This window comes from Sciurus carolinensis, chromosome 5 (assembly GCF_902686445.1).
Source record: "Sciurus carolinensis chromosome 5, mSciCar1.2, whole genome shotgun sequence".
NCBI lineage: Eukaryota > Metazoa > Chordata > Mammalia > Rodentia > Sciuridae > Sciurus > Sciurus carolinensis.
Genome location: NC_062217.1, coordinates 99,730,510 through 99,752,438, shown reverse-complemented (window position 1 = coordinate 99,752,438; position 21,929 = coordinate 99,730,510). Strand labels below are relative to the sequence as shown.

The window sequence follows — 21,929 nt, the reverse complement described above, 5'->3', positions numbered from 1 at the left end:
TATTGTGATTTTTGTTGGCATTTCCCTAATAACCACTGACATTATCCATTTATGCACTTCTTAGCCATTTATGTATCTCCTTGCAGAAATGTCTATGCAAGTCTTTTGTCCTTTTTTTCCCCTTGTACTTTATCAATTGTTGTTTGCTTTTTATTGCTGAGTTATAGGACTTGATATTTTCTGCATACTAATCCCTTATGAGATACATGATTTGTGAATATTCTTTCCCACTTTATGGGTTGTCTTTTCACCTTCTTGATGCAATCCTTTAATGCACAAAAGTTGTTCATTGATAAAGTCCTTACTTTTTCTTTTTTCTTTTTGCCTATTAATATTACTTCAAATAGTAATGGTAGTATCATTACTAAATTCATACCATTACTAAATTCAACATCTTGAAGTTTTTTGTCTTGTTTATTATTTTGAGATTAATGGTTTTATCTCTTGTATTTAGGTCTTTCATCAACTTTGAGTTAATTTGTGCAGTGGTGTGAAATAAGGTCCAACTTCATTCTTCTGCACGTGGGCAACCACTTTGCGCACTTGTTGAAAATACTGTCCTTTTCCACACATAATGCTCTTTATACTCTTACTAAAAAATTGTGAAATAAATTATATACATACATACATATACATACACACGTGTGTACACTGAACATGAAAGATGTTTTCAAATGCTTTTTCTTCATCAGTTGAGATAATCATGTAGTTTTTTCTTCATTCCATTAATGAGGTTCATCACACTGATGGATTTTTGTATGCAGAAACATTTGCATTGTGAAAATAAATCCTACTTGATCATAGTGTGGAAATCTTTTAGTGTGCAACTGAATTCATTTCCTATATCTTACCTTGTGTTTTGCTGAAGTTTTTACATCTATATTCAGAGGGCACATTGGTCTGCATACCCTTGGAGTATCTTTTTCTGACTTTGGTGTTAGGGTAATGCTGCCTCATAGTATGAGTGTAACAGTTTCTTCTTGTCTTCAATTTTTGGAAGAGTTTGAGAAAAATTGATGAAATTTCTTTGAAAATTTGCTTGAATACACCAGTGAAGTCAGCTAGGCTCTTTTTGTTGGTAGATTTTTTTTTTTTTTACAGAGTTTATCTACAAGTTAAATGTCTATACACATTTTCTACTTACTTTTATGATTTGCTTTAGGTATATTGAGTGTTGCTAGAAAAAATTGCATTTCACCTAGCATCCAATTTGTTAGCCAAAGATGTTCATGGTATGCCCTTAATTTCTATAAAATTGGTAATAAAGCCGACACTTATATTTTCTGATTTTAATCATTGGGTTGTCTCTTTTATTTTAGGTCAATAAAGATGAAGGTTTGCCAATCTTACTGTTCCTTTCAAAGAATCAGGTTTTGATTTTGTCCCAATTCCTCAACATTCCTATTCTCTATTTTATCTCTTCTCTAATGTCCTCTGTTTCCTTTCTTCTGCCTGTTTTTTGAATTTAGATTTCTTCTTTGATATTTTTGCTCCTTGACAATTTTTTTTTCTACTTTTGAATATTTGAGTTTTTCTTCTGTTTGACTGTAGGGAACATTCCTCAAGCTTATGTGACAGCAGTTGCTGACTCCATGGTCTAAAGAAGCCAAACAATCTAGACAGAGAAACTGAGGAAATGGTAAAGACTCGCCATGGACTGAAGACCTTTGCAGTTGCTGAGGCTGAGGTATGAGTTGAGGGGAAGCCTCGCTCATCAAGCATCCCAGCAAGCTGTGATGTGAGCTCCCTGCACTGCCTTGCCTCATGCTGTGTGCAGGAGCTTGCCATTCCCCCAGTCCTTTGTCTCAGACTTGTTGCTGGGCAGAATCACTTAGGCATACTCGGTGTGTTTACATTAAGTATGATGTATAGCTTACCTATAGGTTGGTTCTGTTATGTTTTAACTAGCATGTTAACCTGATTGGATAATGTGCCTATATATGTCTTGTACAATCCTAAGTAAAATTAGATCTGTGCCTTCTGAGCCTGGTCTCCAATGTCTGAACTGGTGGGCATTGTTGTAACTCACTCTCAGTGGACCCCCTACCTCCAAACATCTACAATTGACTTCAATCTTTGTTCCGTTGTGATAAGAAAAGACTTGGGATGATTTCAAGCTTTTACATTTGTTTAAAAATTTGTTGTATTGCCTAACACATGATTTACTATAAAGAATCTTCCATGTGAATATGGAAAAAAATGTGTATTCTACTGTTGCCAGGTAGGGTTTTCTGTACATATCTGTTTGTATAGTGTTATTTCCTTCCTTTCTTTTCTTTCTTATTTTTGCATTATAATTATATCTAATAGTGAGATTCATCATGCCATATTCATGTATGCACATAACATAATTTGAATAATATCATACTCCAGTATGGTATAGTTTCTGTTTAATTTTTTAAAATTTTATTTGTTCTAATTAGTTGCATATGACAGTAGAATGCATTTATACATTTTGATAGATCACACATAAATGGAGTGTAATCTCTCATTTTTCTGATTATACATATTGCTGGATCACATCAATCATACAGTCATACATGTACATGAGGTAATAATGTCTGTTTCTCTATCATGCCTTGGAAAAATAAGAGACCTGGAATAGCCAAAGCAATCCTTAGCAAGAAAAGTGAAGCAGGAAACATTACAATATCAGACCTCAAGCTATACTACAGAGCTATAGTAATAAAAAGAGCATGGTAGGGGCACCAAAACAGTTGTGTACACAAATGGTACAGAATATAAGAAACAGACACAAACCCACATAAAAACAGGTATCTCATACTAGACAAAGGTGCCAAAATCATTCATTGGAGAAAAGACAGCTTATTCAACAAATGGTGCTGGGTAAAATGGAAAGCCATATTTAGGAAATGAAATTAAACCCTTATCTTTCATCCTGTACAAAACTAAACTCACTGTGGATCAAAGATTTAGGCACCAGAACAGAGACCCTGCAACTACTAGAATAAAAAGTAGGCCCAAATCTTCACCTTGTCAGCCTAGGACCTGACTTCCTTAACAAGACCCCTAAAGCACAAGAAGTTAAACCAAGAATCAATAATTGGGTATAGTTTTTTTTTAATAATAATATTCAAATATTCTATTTTCTCATTTCTGTATTTCCTTATATTTTATATGGTTCTATTTATGATTGAAAATAACATTTTAAATTCTCCAACAACAATTTATCACTATTTCTCCATTTAATTTTGTCAATTTTGTAAGTTTGGAGCTCTGATTTTTGGTGCAGGTCTGTTTATAATTGTTTTAACTTTTTATGAATTGACATTTTTATTAGTATAAAATGTTCTTCTTTGTTTCTTCTGTCATTGTGTACTTAAATTCAATTTTGTCTAATATTAGTGTAATCACCCCAGCTGTCTTTGCCTTATTTTTACATGAAATCTGTTTCCATCCTTTCACTTTAATTATCTGTGCCTTTAGGTCTAAAATGAGTCTCTTGTTAGCACTAGACAGTTAGATGATGGGTTTTTTGTTTGTTTGTTTGTTTTCTTTATTTTAAACCCATTCTGATAATCTACATCTTTGGATTAGACATTTTAATCTGCTTATATTTGAAGTAATTACTGATAGGGAAGGAATTTTGCATTACATGTTTGTTTCCTGTATGTTTTCTACCTTTTCTGTTTTTCATTTTCTCTGTGTATCTTTTTTTTTTGAGCTCAGTTGATTTGTTTCAAATGACATATTTTGCTTATTTTTCTCATTTACATTTGTGTATATTCTATTTTGGATATTTTCTTTATGATTATTTTAGATTACATGTAGTCATCTAATGTTATAACAACCCAATTTGAATTGCTGCCAACTTACTTTAATTACATACAAAAGCTAAATAGTCTGACATCATATAACCTTTTGTTACCAATGTCACAAATTACATCTTTACATATTGTGGTGTCAATAACATATATTTATAATGATTTTGTGCATTTGTCTTATAAATGCAGCAGAAAAGAAAAAGTTACAAAACAAGATTACAATAAAAATGGAGCATATATTTGCTCTTGTATTTATATATTTGCCAGAAATATTTCTATGTTCACATGACTTTGGGTTATTGTCTAGTATCTTCCATTTTTACCTGATGAACTTTCTTTGTCATTTCCTGAAGTGCAGATCTAGAGCTTCTCTTCTGGATCTTCAATATTCTATTGCATGTCTCCACCCAAAATATTTGACCTGGGGCATCTATGACTTGTTGTCTCCTGCAACTTAGTTGTAGCTGTTAAGTAAAGTGCCTGTCCCCTTTCCTACCTGTGTTCCAAGTTATGCAAGGCAAAGTTGAAGGAGTCAGCACATGAGGTATCCCCAAGACAGGTGAAAATAAATGTATGCAATAATTTGCAACTGTTACCTCTGATTGAAGGACAATAATCTTAAACTGGGTATACTGATCAAAATGAAAACTGTCTCTATACTGGGAACGAAGTAGGGGAATGGTTAGCAAAAACACCACACTCACACAAAATAGTTCTCATGCTTTGAAGATGGCTTTTTCTCAGATGGGCACTTATGTTAAGGCTGTCAAACTTTCATGATTGTTTTCCAAAGACTCTGCAAAGTTGGCCCAGAAGAAGTTGGATTTTTTTTTGTGTGTGTGTGTGTGTGTGTGTGCGCACGCACATGATGTGTGTTGTTGTTGTTGTTGTTTGAATGCATCCATGGGGAAAAGGGCATTGAGATTCAAAGACACCATTTCTCTGAATAGACCTTCATGCTATTGGTTTCTTATTATAATTCCATTTCTATTTTCATCACAGAAGCACTTGAAGATGAATTGAAATGTCAACCACCCAAATAAGGCTCACAATGATAAACAAAATAAATTAACAAATACTGCTGCCCAACTCTGTGAAATTCCAGATCCCACTCCCCCAAGGCAGAGACTCCAAATCCTACTCCCCTAAGGCAACCACTTGCAAGCTATCTAGCTTCCATTTATGATATTATCTCCTTCTTTCTAACAACAAACTTGTTCTGGCTGGCATTTCTTGCTTTTTGTTTCTCTCTCCTTACTATGGGGATAAAGCATTGTCTTCTTTAACTAGCACACCTGACTACTTCTATAATGTTCTCGTCCATCCCTCCTACATGATTGTATCATTGTGATGTTTGGTCTCAAACTTTAACATTAAAAGTATTTTCAAGTATCTAGTGATCTTGTGTCTCATGGGCACTAACAGGTTGGAGCCCTGTGTGCTGGAACTTCATAGTTTTCACTGTTCTTTGTTTCCTCCTTTCTAGGGAACCGTTGGTCCCTATATTCCTTTACCCTTTCCATGAACAATCCCTTTCTTCTGTATTCTAGAATACACACCCTCTTTGAAAATCATCTCAAACTGAAATTCCTACAGACCATGTGAGTGTGTTGAAGACCCTGGCTCCCCATGAGTCTTCAGTGGATGATACTTCTTGCTACAGAGGATAAAACAGGAGAAAAGTAAGAAGGAAAGCAGACACTGTCACCCTTAGTTAGGAAAAGAAGTTGTCTTTCACATTAGCCTAGGATCTGCAGAGGACAAAGTTTGTGTTATGGATAGGCTTGCCATCTAGAGCATAGTCAGCTATTTCTGGATACCACAGTATCACTCAAGTATGCCAAGTGCAGTGAGCAGTGCGTGGGATTTGGAGGAAGATCTGGGTTCAGATACAAACTAGATATAAAAATTGTTAAGAATTGCTTGACCATTCAGAGTCTTAGTTTTCTCACTTGTGAAAGGGTATAAGTTGCTATCATAAGGAATGTTTGTACCTCAGGTTCCTGGCATACACATGCTCAGTGAATGATAATCCTGGTATTGTTAGGGTTATTTCCTCATCAAATACATGCAATTTTATATGCAGCCTAGAGGAGGTAGTAGGATGGTAGAGAGAAGGAGGTTGTTATTAGTATGTGACAATCAGCACATGTATGTGTCACCTTCAAGACATTCACATTTAAGGGCACAGTGATAACTGGAGAGAAGAAGTGGTAACTGCTGTTAGGTGATATGACTCTCATAACATATGAATCACATGAACCACCATGGATTCAGAAAAAAATGTACAGGCAAGGGCACCAGCCTCAGTTTCACCACATACCATCTCTCAGACCTTGGACAGAAAGAATACCAGTTAATGTTGACACTTCTCTATACCTGAAATCTAGTTGCTAACCCTGCATGCAATGCAGGCTGACAGAGATGTGGAAATGCAAACACCTTTTTCCCTAGAAAGTAGCACAGATGAGAGTGATTTCCACATTGTGGAAGGTCAGGAGGTTCCAATTCCCTTTACCTCCTCCCCAGCAATCCAGGGACTAAATGTGAGAAAATGAGAGCAGGGACCAGAAACTCAGGATGGGATGGGCCTGTGGCTCTCACTCCTAACTGGAAATGATAAGAACTGGACATGCTGCTCCCCTGGCAGTGCCTACTGGGAAAGGCCTTCTACACCCAGAATGATCGAGCTCTGCAAGTTGGTGAGAAACCTAGGATATAAAATAAACTTAGATTCTCAGCTATACTTGCTGAGGTTTAGATTCCTATTGAAAATGACCTCATCTGCTGCTCACAGTGAATGCTGGGAAATTTGAGACTATTAAGTGGAATCTGGCAGTGTCATGGGATTGCAGGTCAAACATAGGACTGAAAAAAAAAAAATCCCAATCTGAGGGGTAGGTGAATTGCAGGCCAGGACTTGTTACTCTCTGGGCTTTGACTGTCCAAGTGCTTCTGATAAAAATGCTGCCAAGAGCCCTTCTCTACCCACCCACAGAGAAAACAAGAAATGGTTAAAATAAGGGCAAATGGCAGGGTATCAGTGGGGGGGCAAAGGGAACCTGCATAGCAGAAGATGTGATGGACCTTTCCATCCAAGATAACCTTCCCCATTGAGAGTCTACACAGACCCCACCTAATAAGACCAGTCACACAACGTTCCCTTATCTTGGGAGGCCTCACAGCCCCAGGCCGAGAGGTCTGTTTGGCCTCCCTCTGCCACTGCTGGTCCTAATTAAAGTCACCTCTCAGGATGATCCATTATGGTTCTTGGTGCTGGGGCTCCTTGTTAAGGAGCTTGCTGCATAGTGGGACAAGGCAGAAACTTCACACCCTTTGGATATGCCACATCCCCAACTCATGTTTCCCTTTGTTTTCAGGTCTGGCAGTGTGAACAACAACTGGATTTACATTTATTCCCTTGTGGAGGATTTGGTGAATAAATTCAAAAAGTACGGCTTCTCCACTCTGCAGGCTCCTCTGTGCTTCAGGGAGCATTACCCTGGCAGGCAGAGGGCATGACCGTTAGATTTGGTGAGCGTGGGAGCATCTCATGTAGGGAGCACAGAGCCCAGGGTGCTGGGCAAGAAAGGAGCAAACCAAACTGGTCCTGTGGGGCTCAGCAACTTTGGCTGGCACCTGCCTGGGAGACGGGGCATAGTGCAGAGACATAGTCTTCCCCCCAGAATCTCACATGCTGGCAAAAGTCAAGACAGACAGAAAAGGGTTGGGGCTGTAGCTCAGTGGTAGAGTGCTTGGCTAGCAGGTGTAAAGCACTGGGTTTGATCCTCAGTACTATATATAAATACATTTTAAAAAGTAAAGGCATTGTATCCACCTACAACTAAAAATGTTATTAAAATTAAAAGAACAATAATTCAGTAACTAGCACCAAGTTTCAGGGTGCTCAGAGCAAGGAAAGGGACAGGGAATTTAACTTGCCATGGAAGGTTAAAGGAAAAAGGAATACCAGAACTTAAAGGTAGTTTCCTCAAAGAATGTGGAAATTTGAACTTGATCTTAAAGGATAGAGAAAAGGCAAGGTCACAGCAACCATCAAGGTGAGCTCTTCATAGGGTTCTGGAGAGGCTAAGGAGAGAGCCGGGCTTTGAGATGAGGCTGCACTGATCAGCTTGGGGCCAAGCTAGAGGGACTCATCACACTAGGTCAAGGGTCTTAGAATTCACACTGTGAGCCACAGGGAGTCATGGAACATTCATGGGTGGGGGAGACAAGATCAAGATTGTGCCTTGGGAAGAAAAGTCTGGTAACTGTGGGTGAACTGAGTCAGGAAAAAGCAAGAGCAGTGGGGAGTTGAGCCAAGGAGGCATGTAGCAATCTTACTAAGGAGTCTGAGGGTCTTGTGTTACAGAGCACTGAACAGGGAGAGAGAAAGGATAGGCAGGTGTGTAAATGTCTGACAAAAAGAAGATGAACTGGGGACTGGGGTGGGGGCAGAGATACAAACAAGGTGACAGTAGAAGACAGGCCAGGTGGGTGGGAGGCCCTCTTGGAGGAGTGGGGATGCATCTGTCTCAATTCATGTTCAGTGGATGCATGAGTGGTGTGTGTGTGTGTGTGTGTGTGTGTGTGTGTGTGTGTGAAAGAGAGAGAGAGAGAGAGAGAGAGAGAGAGAGAGAGAGAGAGAGAGAGAGAGAGAGAGAGAGGGTATTAGGGTGTTGGGGATATAGAGCTGAAGCGCAGTCCCTTCCCAAGGATCCCTCATCTCCATAGGCTTCAGATTCCTTCACCAAATTCTTCTGAACTCTCCCTATCTGATATGGCCCCCATGTAGAAGAGATGGGGTGGGGATCAAGAAAATAAAGACCTTATCCCTGGCTACTTGCTGACATTCCATAGAAACAGTGCATTGGCTTCTCATGAACTGTGCTTCCTCCTCAGCCCAAATATGCGGATGTCCTTCGTTCTCTACTCGGGAGATGCAGAAACTCTCATGCCGCTCACTGCAGACAGGTAGGTGCTGCTGTGAGGTCCATGGCAGACCTGGTGAGTCTGGCCACATGGAGCTCCAAGGAGCTGAGAGGTCCATTGAGACCTGCAAGGGGCACCCATTAATGCACAAGGTGGGTTGGTTCTGACAACCCTAAATACCCAAATTGACCTCCAGCCCTGCTTTCCCAACCCCCTCTGACTACTGCTTTATTGATTATTGATACCTGCAGATTTTGTGCTTTCATAGTTCTCTGCCCTGTGAACCCTGCCCTTTATCAGTCCTGAATTCTTCTCTGGGGACTGGCTGTTATAACCATCCCCATTCCCACTCCAAAAAGCTCATGGCACATAGGTGGGTCCCACCAGAACTCTGACCTGGGACCTTCCATAGCAGGTAAACCTCTTCCCAGGCCAGGGAGGCAGGGGAAGAACCTGGGGACCAGGGAAAGTGCCAGGGGCTTTGCAGAGGGTCTAGACCAGATGGAGCCTTGAACCTAAGGCTGGACTGGTTGTTGCAGGGAGGCATGAGGAACAAGCATCCAGGTTGTGGAGGTGGGTCACCTGTGCCAAGGGGCCCAGAGGTGGGAAGTTGTGGAGCTTCTGACTGGCTGGAAAGTGAGGGAGAGTTTGGGATGAAATGCCTGGTGCTCTGTGCAGAGTAGGACAGGCACAGAAGAGAGATCGCTGAAGAGGACTGGATGTTTGAAGCTATGGGACAACTTTTGTCCAGAACCTCAGAGAAAGCTAGAAGCTAGGAATGAAGAGGGACAAGCCAGCCCCTGGAAGGGGCAGAAGGTCCAGGGCTAGTAGACAGGTTGTCCCACAGGATAGTGTCAAGGAAGATAGGGAGGGTCTGGGTCTGTGGGCACAGGGAAGGACTGGGTTGGTGCATCCTTTGCTGTTGGGTTTGGAGAGATCTGAGTGGATGTGAGGCGGTAGAGAGGAAGGATGTGGGAACTATGCTGGCGTGGGCCCCTGGCAGCAGTGGGGCTGGACTGGAAGCATGAGGGACTGGGCTGGGCTGGGCAGGCCCTGGTTTAGCCTTCCCTGGGCATGGTTGGGGGTGGCTTCCTCACACCCTGGGCAGGGCTGGGCAGGGCCAGGCAGGGCCAGGTTTTGCCCCTCAGTTTTCACCCCATGGGTGCTTGTCCACCTACAGTGGAAAGCCATCCTCAGGGTCTGTTCTCTAGGTCACTTTGCTGATTCAGCCTATCACATTCATTTAACCCAAGACTCAGTATGCCCCTTCCTGTACCATTACTGTCACCAGAGCCAGTCCTGCCTGCCCTAATCCTTCCTGTCTGGTTTAAGAGCACCTGACATGCAAAATCCCCTAGCCAGTCCACAGAGCTCTGCTGGACACTCTCATGGTCAGCCTTGAGGGCCACTATCCCAGCTTTAGGTCTTTTGTTACAGGAGCACATGAGGTCCTGAGCCATAGCTCTCCAATTAAGCAGACTGGCTACTTACCACATTAAGCAGGGGAGAGCGGGGAGGCAAGTCAGGCCAGAGGTCTGTGGCACTGGGGGATAGTAGCTGGCAGAGCTTAGCCACATGAGCTTTTCCAAATCCAGCCTTCCCTGTGGAAGGACAGAGTGCTCAGGATGAGGGTTTTCTAAGATTTAGAGATAGTGGCAGGAATGATGAGCCCCCAAGGTGTCTCACACACAAGCACATCCCTGTGAGCCTCCTTCTCTAACCAGGAATTGACCAGGCAGCCCATGCTGAGCTCCATGAGGCCTGAATACCCTCAGAAAGGCATGAGCCCAGAGAAAGGCAGACATTCTAAGCCCCAACTCCTCACCTAACCTGCCAATAGTGCTCATGAAATTAGGGTCAGAGAAGGTTGTAAAAGCTCCTGTCCAAGACCCAGTGCTGAATAGGGTCACCATGCTGCTTGCCTTGTGTCCTTTGCTGGCCAGGCACTTGCACAGTAGACAAAGCTGTGGAACAGTTCATGAACTGATTTTTAATTTTCAACCTTCCTCACCCTATTCTTCATTTCCAACTTTGTTTTTTCAGAAAAGAAATTGAAAAAGGTCTGAAGAAACTTGAGAAAGTGGTGCCTACAGGACAAACATTCATGCAAGAAGGATTTAAATTGGTATGAATGACTGGAGCCTGGCGCTAAGGACACGGGCTCACCATTCTCAGAGTATCACTGAGGCATCTCACTGTTTTTCCCCAATGTTTCTTCATTTCCTTGCAGGTAAATAAGCAGATTGAAAAAGTCAACTCTGAAAACAGAGGTAAGCTCCCTGCTTCCTTCTTTGTGGTAGGTGGGGCACACAGCTTGTGCCCCTTGGAGAGGTGTGTGCAGATCTCCTGGACTTCTTCCTAGCTCCTGCTCTTGGAGTCAGTTTCTCACCTTTCAGAGCACAGAATTTCTGCTTCAGGGTGGCTCTGATACCCCATGTGTCCATGCATGGATCTCGGTAACTGTGAGGTCCTTGACCTACGTTTGATCCTAGTGAGCTAAAAGGAGAAAAATCACAGGGACCTTGAATAGACTGAAACCTCTGTGTAAAGCTGTGAGCCACAGCTTGGTTTCCTTGCCTGGCCAGCCTTCCTCTTCCTTCTCCCATTCATGTCCTCCTTCTCTTGACTTGCTTCTTGGACCTATATCCCAGACAATATGAACAGCAGTCCAGAAAGGACCGTCCCTCTGGACTGTGGGTTTGCAGATTCTCTCAGGAATAGGTGGGGCCTTGTGGAGAACAGCACTGAAGGAATATGAGGTCCCCTCCTGAAAGTTCTGTGAACAAGAGTACTGAACTGCTGGCCCTCAGATGCCAAAAGTTCCCACAGACTGTGCCTGAATCAGGTACCTGGCCTCCATCAGCCTCATGGGGCCTCTGTAGGAGGGTCTGGCTACTCTTCCCCTCATTCAGCTAATAGATTTGTGGGGGAATGGGTGGGCTACCTCAGGGAAAATCATGCACAGATTGGAGTTAATGAGAATTCAAGGCAACTGTCCCAGGATGTTGAGGTGAGTACCTGACCTCCTGTAATGGTCAGTACAGGGCCCTGGAGGCCTATGGCAGTGTCAGAGCATCTGAAGCTACACATGGACACTTGCCAACCAAGCCATACCCTTCTTGCTCATTTGGTAGACAAGAAACCTGCCAGCATGATCATTGCTCTGACTGATGGCACACTGCTCCCAACCCCATTTGAAGAGACTAAGCAGCAGGTGAGTCTAGTCCATGGTTCCCCACACTATGCCCCACATAGTCTGATGATTTACTCTTGACACCTTTTTCTTAGGCTAACAAATCTCGGAATTTGGGGGCAGTCGTGTACACTGTGGGTGTGCTGGATTACCAGAAAAAGCAGGTAATTTAGAGCAGGGTCCCCAGTGTCCCTCTGCAGCCTAATTGGGGAAGGTCTCACCGGTGGCTTTCCAGGGTCTGGCAGAAGCTGGGCTTCTCACCTGCCTCAGGGATCTTGCACAACAGGTGGCTGCTGTGAAAGGACAACCAAAGGGTTTGAGTCAACTGCACCCCCTGTGCTGGGGTGGGTAGGGGAGCTTCCTGCTCCCTAAGCCTGGGCCATGGGCAGAAGCCAACATCTGTCCCTGAGCTCCTGACACTCCACTCTCCCCACTTCATGAGGGCAAGACACTCTGCCCTGGGTCTGGGGACCTGCTGCTTCCTCAGGACTCTGGCTGAGGGGCTCAAGTCACCTCTTTTCCTTTGTAGATGATAGCAGTTGCAGACTCCCCAGATCACATGTTTGGGGTGGACTCAGGATTCGAGGGTCTGAAAGGCATTGTTGATCCGGTGAGTGGGGTTGCATGTGAGCAGAGGTAATAGGCATCTGGATCCTGAGGTTCACGCTATGTCCCCCTTCCTCCCCTCTCTCTTTCAGCTTGCTTCCAAGACCTGCATTGAAATCACATCTGTAGAAGCTTCCACTCGGTGTGCAGGAGGTAAGAGCTGAGGGGTCACTGATGTAGACAGATGGTTTAATTGATGAATGTGCATATTTGCACAAGTCTGAGTGAATGGGGTGATTGTGTGATGGTATGTGTTTGTGTGTACGGTTTGTTTGGTATGTAGGTGCGGTGCTTGGTGCTTCCATGGTGTGTGTTTGGTGTTTATGGGGTGTGTGATGTGTATATGAGAATGTGTGTGTATCAGTGTGTATGTGTATGTATGAGTTTTGTGTATGTGACATGTTCATGACCAGTGTATATGCATGAGTCGGTAGGAGGGGAGGTGTGTGCAGATGTGGTATTTTTTTTACTTACTTTTTTTATTGTAAACAAATGGGGTACAATTTGTTTCTCTGCACATTTAGTGGAGGCATATCATTTGTGTAATCATACATTTACATAGGGTAATGATGTTTGATTTGTTCTGTTACTTTTACTTCTTTTCCCTTCCCCCACCCCTCACACCCCTCTCTTCCCTCTATACAGTCCCTCCTTCCTCCATTCTTGCCTCCCTCCCAACCCCCATTATGTATCATCATCCACTTATCAGTGAGATCATTCGTACTTTGTTTTTTTGAGATTGGCTTATCTCACTTGACATGATATTCTCCAATTTCATCCATTTGCCAGCAAATGTCATAATTTTATTATTCTTTATGGCTGAGTAATATTCCATTGTGTATATATATATATATATATATATATCACAGGTTCTTTATCCATTCATCAATTGAGGGGCATCTAGGTTGGTTCCACAATCTGGCTATTGTGAATTGAGCAGCTATGAACATTGATGTGGATGCATCACTGTAGTGTGCTAATTTTAAGTCCTTTGGATATAAGCTTAGGATTGGGATAGCTGAGTCAAATGGTGGTTCCATTCCAAGTTTTCTAAGGAATCTCCACACTGCTTTCCAAAGTGACTGCACTAATTTTCAACCCTACCAGCAATGTGTGAGCGTACCTATTCCCCACATCCTTGCCAACACCTATTGTTGCTTGTATTCTTGATAATTGCCATTCTAATTAGGGTAAGATGGAATCTTAGGGTAGTTTTGATTTGCATTTCTCTTATAACTAGAGATGTTGAACATTTTTTTTCATATGTCTGTTGATTGCTTGTAGATCTTCTGTGAAGTGTCTGTTCATTCCCATTTGTTGATTGGGTTGTTTGTATTCTTGGTGTAGAGTTTTTGGAGCTCTTTATGTATTCTGATTTGGGAAATTTTCTGATATTATTTCATTGAATAGATTGTTCATTCCTTTGGTTTGTTTCTCTAAGCCTTCCTCAATCCCAATAATTCTTAAATTTGGCCTTTTTATGATATCCCATAATTCTTGTAGATTCTGTTCATGATTTCTTACCATATTCTCTATTTGGTCAACTTTGTTTTCAAGATTAAACATTTTGTCTTCAATGTCTGAGGTTCTGTCTTCCAGGTGTTCTATCCTATTGGTTATGCTTTGTATGAAGTTTTTAATTTGATTTATTGTTTCCTTCATTTCAAGGATTTCTGTCTGTTTTTTTTTTTTCAGTATCTCTAACTCTTTATTGAAATTATCTTTTGCTTCCCACATTTGCTCTTTTAACTGTTGATTGGTGCGATCATTCAAAGCCTGCATTTGCTCTTTCATGTCATCATTTGCTTCTGTGATCATTTTAATTATGTACATTCTGAACTCCCTTTCTGACATTTCTTCTGCCATGCTGTCATTGGATATTATTGCTGTACCATCTAGGTTGTTTGGAACATTTTCTTCCCTTGTTTTCTCATATTGGTCAGGTATCTAACCCTCTAGTAGTGAAACTCTGAGGTATTTTAGATTTCCTCTATTGACTTATAGTGTCCCTGTAGATTTCCAATAACTCACCTCCTAGCCTTCAGTAGCCTGAAGTCTTGGAGGAACTTGATAATGCGGTGCTCCACAAGGAAGCTGCCCCTCTGGGAGTGGTGGCCTTCAGGTGGGGTATATTCCCTGCTAGTGGGCAGAAGCACCTCCACTTGTTGACCGATGGTCAGTCAAATGGGGACTAGACTGAGGGCTGGGGCTTGGCTGGTCTGGGCCTGTGTCTCTGGTTCTACCACCCTGGTGGGAAAGCCTCGCCTGGCGGGGAAGACTCACCCAGTGGGGATGTCCTGCTGGGCAACTCTCCTCCGAGAAGTTCCCTTTGTTCCAGAACTACCACCTGGACTGGGCAGCCCACCTCTGCACTGACGCCTCTCACTGGGTGGTCCTCCTCTACAATGCTCCCGGTTGTCCGGGTTCATGGCTCCAGCCAGGGAGTCTCACTGGGCGACTCTACTCCATGAAGTTCCCTACGTTCCGGGACTACTGCCCCGTCTGAGGAGCCTCGCCCAGTGGGAGAGACTCACCCAGCAGTTCTGAGTTGGTCCCGAGTTTCTCACTACCTCTTCTTGAATCATGAGTCCTGTTGAAGGGCCTCCAGTCTCCTGTAGGTGTCTCAGGGAGCCGCCCTTCCAATGATGATGGCCATGCCTCAGGAATAATTCAAAATGCCTTCTCCAGCCTCCAAAGAAGCTGGGGAGCCCCAGTGAGGGTGCGCTAAGTCAGCACAGAGGCAAGTACAGTGTCCCTTAGAGGTAGGGGGACAGGCAGGCAGGCTCAGTGATGGTGTCTGACCTTGGTGTGGGAGTCAGGTGGGCTCAGGTGTGGTATTTTTGACTGTGGGAGGACTTGTGAGATTTTTATGTAGGGTATGCAATGCGTGCTATGTGTAGTATGCTTACAGGGATCTGTATTTAGCTGGTCTATTTTGTGTGTGGTGTACGTATATGTAGTGCCCATATCTGTGATGTGGGGGAGGGGATTGTGCCATGTGCGGCTGTTGTACAGGTGCATGTGGTGAGTGTATTATGTGGGAGGTGGGGGTGCATTGTGTATACTGTGTATATGGTGATATTGGTGTGTGAGGTATGTGTGATGGGTGTTTTAGTGTTGCATTGTGTTTCTTGTGTGGAGGAAGATATGAAGTGTATATGTACTGTGTGGTGTTTTTGTGATGTGTGATGTGTCTCAGAGTTTGTATGTGGCGTGTGTTATGTGGTATATCTGTGGTCCTTAGGTGTGTAAAAGCAGTATATGTGATGTTTATTATTTGTGTGAGACATGAATTGATGTGTAGGTTTGAATTGTGCATGAAGTGTTTTGTGGTATGTGTTATTTGTACTGTATTGCTTTTTGAGGTGTATGGGTTGTGTTCATGTCATTTGTGGGTGTGTGTATGAATTGTATGCGTGATACTGTTTTGTGGCGTGTGCATACACTATGGACGGGTATGGAATGTGTGTGATATGTGTCATGTGTGTTTGTGGTGTGTGAGTGGTGTGAGTAGTGTTTCTATAGGGAATTTGGTGTTTGTATATGTTTATGGTTTGTGTGTAATAGACCATGGGTCATATGCATGTGTGCGGGCTGGGGAGATAGCTCAGTCAGTAGAGTGCTTGCCTTGCAAGCACAACGCCCTGGGTTCGATCCCCAGTACCGCAAAAAAAAAAAAAAAAAAACAAACATATGCATGAGTGTAGTGTTGTGTGGTATGTGTGATATTCATTAAGTTTTGTGTGTGTGTGTGTGTGTGTGTGTGTATGTGTGTGTGTTATGTGTATGAGTATGTTGTAGGTAAACATGATGGTCTTGTGTGAGGTGTGTACCTTTGTGGATGTACGGAATTTGTGTAGTGTGTTTATGGTGTGTGGTGTTTGAGGAATATGGTTTGTGATGTGTCGGGAGTATGGTAGGTTGTATATGTTTGTGTTTTGTGTGTGTGCATGGTGTATGATTTAGTGCATGTAGGTAGAGTGTTTGTGGTTGTGTGTGGGGTAAGTTTGCATGGGGTATACAGTATATTTATTGTATGTATGTGGTTCTAGGGTGTGTGCGTGTGTGGGGGGGTGGAGTATTCATGGTTGGTAGACATTGGGGTGTGTGTGTGTGTGGACATGTATGCATAGGGTGTATATGAAATGTACATTGGTGGGGGGATGTGTGCTGGGAGGCACAATGGTGGTATGTGTGCAAATATTTATTTATCTTACAAAGAGGTTAATTGCAAAACTAGAAAAATGTATTTTAAACACACTTAAGGAAACACTAGCAAATGGATGGAACTAACATTTAAACAGGCCAATAGGTCAAGAGCAATTAAGGTTCATTCTGGAAAGACCCAGCTGATGGGGGATGTGAAAATTCAGTGGAGTTTGTACATCCACATAAAGGGGGAAATCAGGGTGATTATGTCCAATGGGTGAAGAAAAAAAACTGGACACATCTCAGCTTCCAGTGTCCTAATGGGAATAAAGGAAACCTACCCGCCAGAAAAAGATCTCCACCCTGACAGCCAGGGTTCATGTCACCTACAGGTTAAAGGGTCACGACTGTTATCTAACCCTAAGGACTAGACCTGACTGGGATGCCTCTGTCCACCCAGCATCCCTGCCTCAATCTTTTGAGGACACAACTGTGTGGTCATGGGGGGTGGCCACCTCTCCTTGTCACTAGCACTGTGTGTAGCCCTGGCACCACATGGTTGGCATCCTCACACTGTGGTTGGAGACAGAGCACTCAGCCTCCTCCTCCCCCTGGGAAGCTGCTACAGTGGCCTCCAGCTCAGGCAGCTGGGGCCTGGACACCCTGCCCTTCAGGGGGAACCTGCTCCATGGCCACAGGCTGTTGGCAGCAGAACTTTGTGCACATCTGCACTCTGCTGCCTATGGCGTCAGCTCTGCCACCAAGGACCAGATATCTGGGGACTGCAGCATGGCCTCCAATGGATAGAAACAATGCTGTTGGGACTGTCAGGAGACACAGAGGTAGTGACTGGCTCAGCACCTGGAAGCTGGTGGGTCCTAAGGGTCCTAAGGACAGGGGTGGGTCCTGACATTTCCATCCTGGTCCTTGACTCAGCACTCCCCCTGACCCTGCTGTGCTGGACAAGAGTGGGGAGACTGCAGTGCTGAGGGGTGGAGGTGGACTCGAGGACCCCACAACCTCATAAGGCCTCTTCTACTTCTGGTTTAAAGCAGCCCAGCTGGCTGCTGCATGTGTGTCATTATGTGCCCTGTACACACAGGCCTTGGCATGTGAGCAGTTGTGACAACCCCAGGTGAGGATGTGAGATGTTACTCCTTCTCCCAGCAGCTGAACCAGAGCGACAGATATCTCCAAACACAAGCTCAGCCAGTGACCTGTTCATTTACTGGTCATCTTGTGCAAAGGTGCCACATACAGAGTGACAGTCACTCAGAGGGAAAACCCAAGGAAGAATCCCTGAAGCCAAATGAAACAGAATACATGAATCCTCAGTTTATGCCTGAGAGTCAATACATTTGTCAGAGTCTGATGAAGGAGGCCAGATAAAATAAAGTCCTTGGTCAACTGACTTGGGGCATCTCAAGTGCTATTTCAGACTGGAATGAGTCAGACATGGGCCAGGAGGTGACTGTTCATGTGAATGAGCCTGGACTTGAGCTTGAAGACCTGCAGGAATCCAGACTCTTTTGGAGTTGGCCACCCTACTTCCCTCTGTCCTCTGTGTATTATCATCAGGGGGAGGTGGCTACACACTGGTAGAAGGAAGTGTTTGGTGACTTGCAGGACAATTGGGCTGTGCTCCTTGGGTGTCTGGAAGAGACAGAGATGAGGGATGATGTGCTGGCCTCAGGATCCACAGTTGAGAATTAATACATCGTTTGAGGAAACCTCCTGGAGAGGGTGGGGGCCTCTCCTGTGCCACAACCTAAGTTCCTGCCCTGCTTCAAGGGCCTTCACTGCCACTGGCATAGAAACACAGGAAGAAAGAGAGGCCCTGCATGTTCAGGAACCACACAGGCATGAGGCAGTGCTTCTTCAGCCTGCATATCAGAGCTCCTCTCTGCCTTCCATACATTAGGGCCTGGATCACTGCACAGCCTGTGTCCCTGCAGCTAAGGGAGCACTGGAGATTTCAGGGCATGAAAATTTCATCTGAGTTGAACCCTGTTCATGTACTGGCTTGGGTTTTAGTCATGAACTTTTTGGGTCAAGTGTGGTAGGGGGGAGGACCACCAAATGTGCAAGGTCCAGCTCAGCCACTTCAACCACACCAGAGGAGGATGTGTACCAAGGGACCCACTGATGCTAGTTCATACACAGCTATTGCCTCATCAGAAACCCCTTGGGAATCACATCTTATAGAACAGACCCCCAGGAAAAGTGTGGCAGAGAGAATTCAGTCCTCAGGTCTTCCTCACTCAGATATTTGAATGTTGTTCTTACAGCATCATATGATGTGTTCATTACTGGACAAGGTTTTCAGAATGCAAAAAGTAAGGACCAGATTATTTGTAGATTCAAGTTCAATAATAAAATCAACATTGGTAAGTACCCACTTTGTGCCTCCAGACCACACATTTGCCAAACAACAGAGCCCCATCCCTCAACCAGCCAGTTCCCAGCCCTTGCTGACTATTCTCAGTGGATATTGTGTGGTTAGAGGCAGTGTGGACAAGTAGAAGGAGAGACCCACTGGGATGCCTGGCACCTCTCCTTTCATCTCAACACAGGAAGTAATGAATCCTCAGCAGCCCAAGAGTGTGTTGGAATAGGGATTAACACCTCTGTGAGGATGAGTTTGTGCTGGGCTGTCCTCACAGCAGCATCGGTCCCACAATGCCCTGAGCTTCCTTGCCCTAAACCTGAGCTCAAGAGTCTTATGGTGGGAAAATTTAGCAACCCCTAGACTCTGAGCCTGGTCAGGTGAGCCCCCTGGACAATCATTCATTCCTTCAAGCAGAGGAGAAACCAGAGACCCTGGAAACTCAAGGCTGCAGCTACAGAGTTGGTGCCCTAGCTCAGCCTTCACACTTGACAATAGCTAAGGAAGTGTGAAGAAGGGTTTGAGCTCAGGGCAGAGAAGATTCCATGAAGCTCTTCTCAGGCTCCCTAAAGAAGGAAAGGAAAGGAGAGGATAGCAGAGGGGAGGGGAGGAAGTCCTATTCCCTCATAAGATTTCCCCATCTCAGATGGCACCACCATCTACCCAGTCCCTCTGGTCAAAAATCCCCAGTTGACTTTGATTTTTCATAGCTCTATCCCCACACCTCTTCTACCACAAAGTCTTGCAACATTTATGGCTAAACAATGTCTAGAATCTGTGCAGCTCCTGAAAGATCCATCAGACTTAATGGACTTCCCAGGTCCATTCCACCCACCTCTCTTGGCTCACTCCTTTGCAACTCAAATGCCACTCCCACAGCTCAGAACAATGTTCCCTCCCACTCTTCCATGGATACTCCTTGTCTGGTTGGTCTCAGTTCAAATATCAGCTCCTCAGAGACAACTATTTTTTTAATGGACATTTTCCATAGCCTACACAAGTAACAAGAATTGTACATGAATTTAAAGCACCCACCACTCAATCTCCATCATTCACAACCCATACCATCTAGTTTCCCTGACAGGCATAGTGGTGACAGTAGACAGACAGGTCCATTGACATTCTTCATATCATTTTATCTTTAGATAAAACACCTACCAGTTTCAATGACACTTCTATAATTTGCCCTGGACCAGTGATATCACAACCTTATCAGTAAGTGCCCTTGTTTGGAGGTCTTAGGATGGAAGATCAGATACTCAGTGTTTGCCACCACTTTGTGTAGAGAATTTAGAATGCATGCCCATCTGTGAGTGGGCTAAGGGCACCTCCCCACCTGCCCTTCTTGGTCACCTGCAAGTGCTTAAGGTATCCACAGTGGCCCAGGATCTGCTGATGGCAGGATATAGGAGATACTGTGCCCAAACACTGGTACCATTATTCCAATTTTCCTTGCAGAGATAAGGCAATATATCCTATAATAAAATTAAGGATGGTGACACCATGCAGACCTCTCTGGTGATTTAACCTATGGCCATGATGACATCAGATGCCATGAGGATGACTCATGGTCTGACCCATAGTCACACTTCCCATTACTGAGGTCTTCCTCCTCACGCTTTGGGCAATGAACTGTCAATATCCACCTGTATACTTCCTGGGGGTCTTAAATGCTAGAATTTTCGGAGCCATTATCATGAGGATTTCTGTGGGCTCTAGTTTCCCAAGGGCCTAACCTGAGTCTCAACACCTGCCCTTTCTGTGTGTTAGGAAGGTGTTTCTTGAAGTCAGCTTGAATAATGGTGAGAGCTTCCTTGGAAACGAACTCAACATTACTAGCACCAACTGCGTAAGTACCTGGGTGGGAATGCAGCCCCCTCTGTGCTTTCCAGAGCCCCTTTTCTAGATGCCAGTGCATCCTGGGCAGGCCAAAGCGGCAGAAGGTCCCAGATAGGCCCAGAAAGCAGCTTGGGAAGACAGGTTCCTCCAAACCAGCTGGGCCAGTGTGGGAGCCTGGAAGGTTGTTACGTGCCAGAGTCTACAACATCTAGGGTGCTCACCCACTCCACATGGGAATTTCTAGGCACAGGGACCTGGATGGTTCTACCAACTGAGGTAGGATGTATGTGTGCACTGAATTGGTACCTCAGTCATTGATGTGATAGCAAATCCATTTTGAACCTGGCCTTATGATCTGCTCAGTAAGTCTTCAGGCATTTTCTGGGTTCTCATTGTCCTCTATGCCCCAGCCATCTCCCTCTGGGGACTCCCTCTCACCTGCAGTGCACACCTTCCCCTGCCCCACCCCACTGTGGTTGGAAAACAGCTATCAGTTGTGTGTGGCCTGGCTCAGCTCAGCAAGACCAATTTGAAAATGAGGGTGCTACTCATCCAGTGTGACTTTTTTGAACTTCACGTCATCCCAGGAATTTAGCCAAATGTAGGGGGTAACAGGAGGCCTGTGCCCACTTGTCACTCACCCTTAGGTCCAGTCTCAGGGTTGACAGAACTGCCTTGGCTTGTTCACGCACAGATCAGCAGGCTGAACTCACACATCTGCCTATCAGGAGACCACCTCTTCATAACCCTTCCTGAAATAGGTACAGTTAGCAGTCCACTGACCTCAGCCTGGCCAGTGGTCATCACTGTCACTCTCCATGTTGCTTCTCCTTTCAGCCACCTATTTTCTAGGCACAGGTTTCTCCCCTTATATCTTCTCTGCAGACTTTTCTCTAAGCAATCATTTGACTCAGGGGACAGTGGAGTAGGCTATGTGACCAAAGGGTAGCTGGGATCCCTAAAATAAGAATTACAACCAGGACAATAGCCCACATTTCTTAAGTTGCAGGTGGACTAAGCAAGGATATTCTAAACTCTC

The 21,929-nt window shown here is 44.2% G+C and overlaps 1 protein-coding gene across 1 annotated transcript in view; it reads left to right on the top strand.

Annotated features, from left to right (window-relative positions):
* The window catches only part of Antxrl (ANTXR like), a 41,109-nt gene that overhangs the window by 4,066 nt on the left and 15,114 nt on the right, over positions 1 to 21,929 (top strand). The window contains exons 2-11 of the mRNA XM_047554345.1: positions 7,166 to 7,237; positions 8,688 to 8,759; positions 10,761 to 10,842; positions 10,948 to 10,987; positions 11,852 to 11,931; positions 12,006 to 12,074; positions 12,440 to 12,520; positions 12,609 to 12,669; positions 20,197 to 20,266; positions 20,822 to 20,900. Coding sequence (XP_047410301.1) covers positions 7,166 to 7,237; positions 8,688 to 8,759; positions 10,761 to 10,842; positions 10,948 to 10,987; positions 11,852 to 11,931; positions 12,006 to 12,074; positions 12,440 to 12,520; positions 12,609 to 12,669; positions 20,197 to 20,266; positions 20,822 to 20,900 — 706 coding nt within the window. The remainder of the gene's footprint in view (positions 1 to 7,165; positions 7,238 to 8,687; positions 8,760 to 10,760; positions 10,843 to 10,947; positions 10,988 to 11,851; positions 11,932 to 12,005; positions 12,075 to 12,439; positions 12,521 to 12,608; positions 12,670 to 20,196; positions 20,267 to 20,821; positions 20,901 to 21,929) is intronic.